Source organism: Microtus ochrogaster, chromosome 24 (genome assembly GCF_000317375.1).
Source record: "Microtus ochrogaster isolate Prairie Vole_2 chromosome 24, MicOch1.0, whole genome shotgun sequence".
Lineage (NCBI taxonomy): Eukaryota > Metazoa > Chordata > Mammalia > Rodentia > Cricetidae > Microtus > Microtus ochrogaster.
Genome location: NC_022024.1, coordinates 34,327,148 through 34,334,349, shown reverse-complemented (window position 1 = coordinate 34,334,349; position 7,202 = coordinate 34,327,148). Strand labels below are relative to the sequence as shown.

The following is a 7,202-nucleotide window of genomic DNA, read 5'->3' as shown; positions in this document are numbered from 1 at the left end:
TCGAGACAGGGTTTCTCTGTGGCTTTGGAGCCTGTCCTGGCACTAGCTCTGTAGACCAGGCTGGTCTCGAACTCACAGAGATCCTCCCGAGTGCTGGGATTAAAGGCGTGCGCCACCACCGCCCAGCCGTGTTTTTTTTTTTTTTAAAAAAAAATATCAGGGAAACTTGCCCAGTGGAGCAGTCAGTAAAAGTGCTTGCTGGACAAACCTCACAATGCCTGAGTTCAATCCCCAGATCACACACATGAAAAGAAACCACTTTCAAAAGCTGCCCTTTCGTGGTGGCGCACGTCTTTAATCTCAGCACTCGGGAGGTGGGGCAGGTGGAACTCTGTGAGTCTGAGGTCTGCCTGGTCTACAGTGAGACCCCGTCTCAAAAAATCAAAATAAATAAATAAATAGAAAATAAGAAGAGGTCGCCCTCTGACTTCACACATGCAAACATTACAAGCATGTGCACACACACACACAAGCATGTGCACACACACAAGCATGTGCACACACACAAGCATGTGCACACACACGCACACACACCACTCAAAACACATCTTTCTTTCATCTCTTACTTTTCCCAATGCATCATACCTAGTAACTATATTTAATCCCATACATTTTTCTAATTTAACCCTGTTGTGTACGTGCCCCACACGCACGAACTATAAAACAAAACCCACACACTCTCTCCTTAGAGTCGGCCCCTTCTAATGAACCTTGACAAGCAGATTTGCGATTCAGTTCATTTTTGTAACTGAATTCATCTCCTATTGCTCAATGCTCTTTCTAAGGTCCCTGGTTTAATCCGAAATAATGCAACGAACTGCAGCATCACAACTAGTGAAAGCACAGGCCAGAGGCCAAGCTCACCTGTGTAGAAACACCACCCCACCCGCTGACCAGAAAAGTAAGCTCTCCCCAAGCCTCTTTATTTTCTAGCGTGTTTTTAAGCTGTCTTTGCATGTCAGAACACAGCCAGGCAAAGGCATTCAACAAAGCCATCGACTGGCTAAGGAACTGAGTCACATCTTGTAAGCCAGCAGTGTCTTCTCTTCCCACAGAGGACGGCCTGAAACCCTGGGGCTCTGGCTGAGGCCCCAGGAACAGCAAGACCAAAAACGACACTGCCCTTCACCTTGAAGGGTGGCCAGTACTGGAAGGGTGAGCACTTCAGGTCCGAAAAGGGGGAGACAGCTGTTAGAGGAAGCGGTCTCTTTTCATTCCCAAGGAGTTTTCTCCTCAGTTCTACTTTACCGGTGTGATGGAAAGAACTTTCTCCACACCAAGATCCCATCCCTCCTCTCAAGCTTGGGATCATTTAGACTTTGCATCTCCCTCCTCTGTACTACCTTAGATCCAGGAGGAAATTTTACTGTTACTATTAAGCATAACAAAAATACCACTAACCACACCAGTGGCAAAATCTTCCACCATCAGAAACTTACATTCATAAAAAGGTAAGAAATAGCTCAGGCCATGTCTGCTGCCTCTTCTGAAACTATCTTAATAACCCCGATTTTCTACCCTGACCACCAAACAATACAGACACACACACACACACACACACACACAGACACCGTTGGTGCTGAGGACAGAAGCTAAGGCAGCACTCATGCTAAGAAAGCACTCGACTAGTGAACTACATCCTCAGTTGTCCTGGGATTTACATTCTTCAAGACAAGGTTTCTCTGAGTAGCTTTGGAGCCTGTTCTGGAACTCACTCTGTAGACCAGGCTGGCTTTGAACTCCCAAAGATCCACCTGCCTCTGCCTCCCAAGTGCTGTGATTAAAGCCGTGCGCCACCACTACCTGGCCCGTAATTTACAGTCTTAAAACTGCAAAGCACCAAAGAAAGAAAGAAAAATCGTGCAATATCCACAGTCCTGCTTCCTCTGACGGCATCTTCCAGAAGCAAAAGGCCATACTGCCAGCAGTACTCCTCAAATCAGCACCTGGCTCCATCCAACTTAGGCCCACAAGAAACCGGGTGTTTGTGGCACAAGCCCTAGGGGTAGATGGAGAATTCACAAATCTTGCTATAAAGGCCCAGATACAGAGCAAAATTCTTCAGATGTTTTTTAATATTTATGTGTATGAGTGCCCTACTTGTACGGTAGTGCCTGCATGACAGAGATCGCCAGAGAGAAGAGAACACCGGGTCCCATTACACGGGATTGTGAGCACCACGTGCTTGTGGAAATTAAACTAATGACCTCTGGAAGAGCAGCCAGTGCTTCTAACATTGAGCCACCTTCCCATCATCCCCTCCACTTTTTAATCAAGGTTAATTGGGACGTGTACCCCAAGTTGTTACGTGTTGAACCTGCGCTGATTCTGAAGGACACTGTAGAAATCAGAGTGGTGAGATTAGCCAAAGATAAAGCCACTGGGTGTGATGACAATATCGTCTACCTTTGAGAAGACCAGAACAGCGGCTACGATTCCTGCCCAGCTTAGCACTCAAGCAGAAAGGTTTTCCACGAATCTGCACGTCCTCTCCAGACTTGCCAGTCCCACACATTCGACCTTGTTGCCTTATCCAGAATGCCTCCTCGAAGAGCGAGGAGGAGGTGCACACCAGGTAATGTCAGCAGCTGGGAGGCAGGTGCAGGTTGATCTCTGTGAGCGCCAGGACAGGCAGATCTACAAAGTGAGACGGTGCCTCAAAACAACAAAAACAAAACTCCCAGAATGCCTTGGTTGCTTGAGTCTAACAGCACGCCTGCCTATGCATGAATGCATATGCACACGCGCGCACACCACACACCACACACACACACATTTTCTTATTAAGGTCATTCAGAAAAGAAACTGGAATATAGCGATCTACTTCCTGAAAGGAAGCACGTCACCTATGTTTTTTAGTCTCAACACTGCCCAACCACTGACTCACACTGATTTTTTTTCTGGTCCTTTTTTCTCACCCTTTCCCCGCTTGATAAAAAGCCCCCTCCGGCCCCCCCTTACAGGACCCTGGGTTCACCAGGACAGAGAAAGCAGTTCAGTAGGAGACCAGTTTTGTTTTTAGCACGTCGGCTAATACCTTCCAAGAAACTCAAGAGCTTACTAAAAGTATCGTGTGGATATGAAAAACTTCCCATAAGATTACAGCCTTATCAAGAAAAATACACTGCACAGTAGGCAACTGACTTGTTCTTGAAAATAGTTTACTAGGGCACATGCTTCTGTTCAGGTTCTATTCTGAGGGCGTCAATACAAGATGGAGTCAGCACCACAAACAAAAATCTTTTAATATGGGTTTTTGATCATGGCCTCTGAAATTTCAAAAGTGTTGACAATATTTTTCCAGTCCTGTAAACTCAAAGATATAACTCCTTGTTTCCTGCCGAAAGAGCAGTAGTCACTTTCTTCCTCCCCCTGGCTGACGTTAGTGGGCTCCAGGATGGGCAGCCTGTCTTGGTCAAGCCGGATTCTCGCGAAGCCATCCCGGATGATAAAAGACACGTAGAAGATGTTCTCCACGGTGCGGGAGAACGAGTTCGGGTCGATTACAAACTCGAAGTAGGACACCGGAGTATCGGGGTACTTTTGAAAGTAGGTTTGCAGCAATCCCAAGATTCTTTCTACTTCCTTTTCTGTCGTCTCCTGGTTGGCATGCACGTCCAGCTTCCTCAACTTCGTAGGCATATCGCCATTCCCTTCCATTTTGCAAGCTCTCTTGTGATGTTCAAGCCGGGGCTTTCGTGCGGAACGTTCTGCCTTAAATGAGCCGTAAACGAAGTGGAATGTTTCAGCCCGCAGCATCCAGGACGCCGCCTCCTTCTGCACCATCCCCCAGAAGGAGAGCGCTATGCAGTCGTCGCTCAACTCCTCACGCTGGTCCTCCACCCAGTTCAGGCCCACAAAGACCAGCAGCAAGTCACAGAACGCGACTGGATTAAAAAAGCTCATGTCTAAGTTTAACTGCTTCGCTTTCTCTTTACCCAGATCCGAAGCCAGAACCAGGAACTGGGCGTCGAGGGCCGCCTCTCTGGTTCTGCTCACGCCATCAAAGAGCACGTTGGCTTCCTCCAGGGCCTCGGTCAGCGAGTCGCTGGCTGTGTTCACGATGTCCTCGCGGTTCTGCTGCACACTGTAGATGAGCTGCCGGTACTGCCTGCGGATGCTGCGGCACTTCTCTCGGTCCACCGCCAGCTCCAGGAGGTCGGGGTGCCCGCTCAAGTCCTCCAAGCAGCAGTCCTGGCCCTCCTCCTCCTCCTCCTCCTCCTCCTCCTTCTTCAACACCTCCTCCTCCCCCTGCTTCACCAGGTGCCGCCAAGCCAGGCTTCCAACCTGCTCCTCTCCTTTCTCTCTGCCTCCAATCAGGGAACCGTCTCCTTTAGACATGTTGGTGACCACGCAGGTTAACAGCTTTCCCTCCGAGGGCTACCAACGGTGACCACTGCGGCGATGGCAACTGAAGACCGTTGGAACGGCAGCCGGTGCGCATGCGGCCCCGCCCCCAGCCCACCCCGTGACCACACCCCCTGCTCAGGCCTCAACCCCGGCCTTCTTTTTAAGCTATGCTAATTCGCGCACCAGTGGGTGAGGGCTTTTGTGTCACACAAAAGCGAGCTCACAGGCGGCTCCACTCAAGGGTGGAAGGGCAGTGGGCAGGATTATGGAAAGGCGCTGATTACCTGGAAGCCTGCCAAAGGCCAAAGAAAGATTGTTATACTCTATGAGGTGGTTAACCTGAATCCTAGATGGCAATCTGCGAAGATTTTAAACCGCATCCGGGTTATCATCCACTTGGGTGAATTACCTGCTTCGGAAAACCCACCCACCAGCTCTCTGGAGACCCATCGGGCAGTTAAAGTGGCTCAGGTTATCAGGACAGCGGTGTAACAACCTAAGGGGTACTGTGTTCCTAAAGACCACAGGCTCTTGCCCACCTAACACCACAGAAAGCTTGACTGGGGACAGTCCACTGGGTCAGTCCAAAGTCCGGGGATAAGCAACTGTTAGCCCCCCCCCCCTTTTTTTTGGTTTACCGAAACCTTGGGGACGGGGCAGGGAGATAGGTAGGACAAGCAAGATTCTTTGCAATGAAGAGGAAAATAACATCTATAGCTATACTAAATTATTCCAAAGTTCAATAATTTCTTCTACCCAGGAGCAACTCAGAAACACTCAGGTTGGATGCGGTGGCACAAACCTTTAATCTAGCACCCCCCTGCCCCGTGGCAAAGGCAGCCAGCTCTCTGGGTTCAGGACCACCCTGAACACCTTAACCACAGGGTAAGTGCTACAATAGCCAGGGCTATACAGGGAAATCCTGTCTTGAAAAACCAAAAGGACAAACTTTTCCTTAAATTAGAAAAAAGTGCTATTTTGTATGTATGAATGTATGAGCATTTTGCTACATGTATGTGCACCATGGACATTCCTGATGCCTGAGTGGGTCAGAAGAGGGCTTGAATCCTGTGCTCCCCAAGGAATAAGCACTGACTTCTAGCCCTAGGAGTTCAATCAGCCTGTGAGACCTTGTCTCAAAAACAGACAGGAAGGTGGGCTAGAAAAAAAAAAAAAATCACTGCATATACAAAATATACTTCCTTGGTGCTGGAGGGATTTTTCGAGGTTTGAGAGCCCTCCCAGCACCCACGTGGGGTCACTCACGACCACTGCCGGGAACTCCAGCTCCTACACTGTCCTCCAGCCTGTCCTGGCACGTGTGTGTGGCGGGTGGACTGCAGGGCTTGACATGACCACTGCCACGGGACAAAGTTCCCGCACTTCAACACTGCAGACCAAACTCTCCATCACCGCGCCTTCATTTTTAATGGGTCCTTGTGCCCTTTCTTTTGGGAAATTCGGGTGCGTGTTGGTGAAAGAAGAGAATATATACAACGGCAGTCTCTTTAAACAAAATAATTCTTTGGAATTACACCAGGAATGGGGAAGTTAAAGATTTACTAACTGGGCACATCAGGTCCCAGAGAAGAAAACACATCATCAAGAGAAACAATGGGTCCAGACCCAGAGCCTAAGGCCACTTAGGTAAGAGTGCAGTTAGTAAGTATGGAATAGTGCCCACGATTAGGGGCTTACGGGAAGAGTGGTGAGATCTGGTCTGCCCTCCATTGTCAAGTTAGACTGGCTAGATCCCCCCTGCCACACACGGGAGTACACACTGTGGCAGCGGAAGGGTAAGATGTGAGGACTGTCCCTTTGGGGGAACAGCCTGCGGTGAGGAAAAGACACATACAAACGATGTCATCACATTCTCGATGTCCTCTCGAGAATGGAAATTGCGCTTATGGGACTGTTTCTCAGGTGTCAGACTCCTTCACCCAGACTCCACACCTTCTCTGTAGGACCTGAACCCTGCTGGAGCTGGACTCCAGGACGTGTACACACACACACACACACACACACACACACACACACACACAAAATAAAACTTGAAAAAAGACAAACCACCGAAAGTGGATACTAACTTGTCGTCTGAACTCCACACATGACCATGGTACCCATGCCTACACACACATGATACGTGCACCATAATACTAATTTTTGAAAATATCCCTGATGGACTGGAAGGGCTGGGGATGCGGTTCCGAGGTTAAGAGCAATTGCAGCTCTTGCAGAGGACTGAGGCTCAAAGTGGCCTGTATGTAACTCCACCTCAGGGATCCAACCACTTGTGGCCTTTTCAGTGACCGGCACGCGCACGGGAACATCCACAGAGACAGTTACAGATGCACACACATTTACACTTCAAAAATGGGCTGGAAGAAAAGCCTCCTTCCCAATCTTTATCTACCCTACTTGGTATCAGCTGAGACAGGTGGCTAAACTTCAGTCCACCACCGTCCGCCGTTCATGAGGCGGGAATTCATAATCATTCCAGTATAGACTTAAGATTACACAACCGATCAGTGTTTAACTAGAGTCGGTACTTATTACAATTCCAACCATCTCAAAGACGCTTTTACACACAGAGCCCTCATTTCCTTTGCACTGTCTTAGGAAAAGAACAAGGTTTTTAGGCTGAGAGCGCAGGGCAGTTGTCCTGGTCAACTGACGACGCCCTGGGCCTGACCCTGAGCACTGGGTATTGGGATGCACACCTGTAATCCTAGCACTTGGGAGGTGGAGGCAGGAGGATCAGATTAAAGTCATCTCGAGCTACCGAGCCAGTCTGAGACCAGCTACAGATATTTGAGACTCTGACTCAAAAGAGAAAAGAAAAGAAAAGAAAA

General features: G+C 48.9%; 2 protein-coding genes across 4 annotated transcripts in view; both read right to left on the bottom strand.

Annotated features, from left to right (window-relative positions):
- Txnrd1 (thioredoxin reductase 1) overlaps positions 1–7,202 on the bottom strand; it is an 83,636-nt gene that overhangs the window by 26,058 nt on the left and 50,376 nt on the right. The window lies entirely within an intron of this gene.
- Eid3 (EP300 interacting inhibitor of differentiation 3) lies at positions 2,687–4,400 on the bottom strand. Its single transcript, XM_005358230.3, has one exon. The coding sequence runs from the start codon at positions 4,339–4,341 to the stop codon at positions 3,244–3,246; it is 1,098 nt and encodes a 365-aa protein (XP_005358287.1). The 5' UTR covers positions 4,342–4,400; the 3' UTR covers positions 2,687–3,243.

What these genes read in the sequence shown, in the direction of transcription:
- Eid3 (XM_005358230.3), bottom strand. Translation starts at nt 4,341, where the DNA reads ATGTCTAAAGGAGACGGTTCCCTGATTGGAGGCAGAGAGAAAGGAGAG.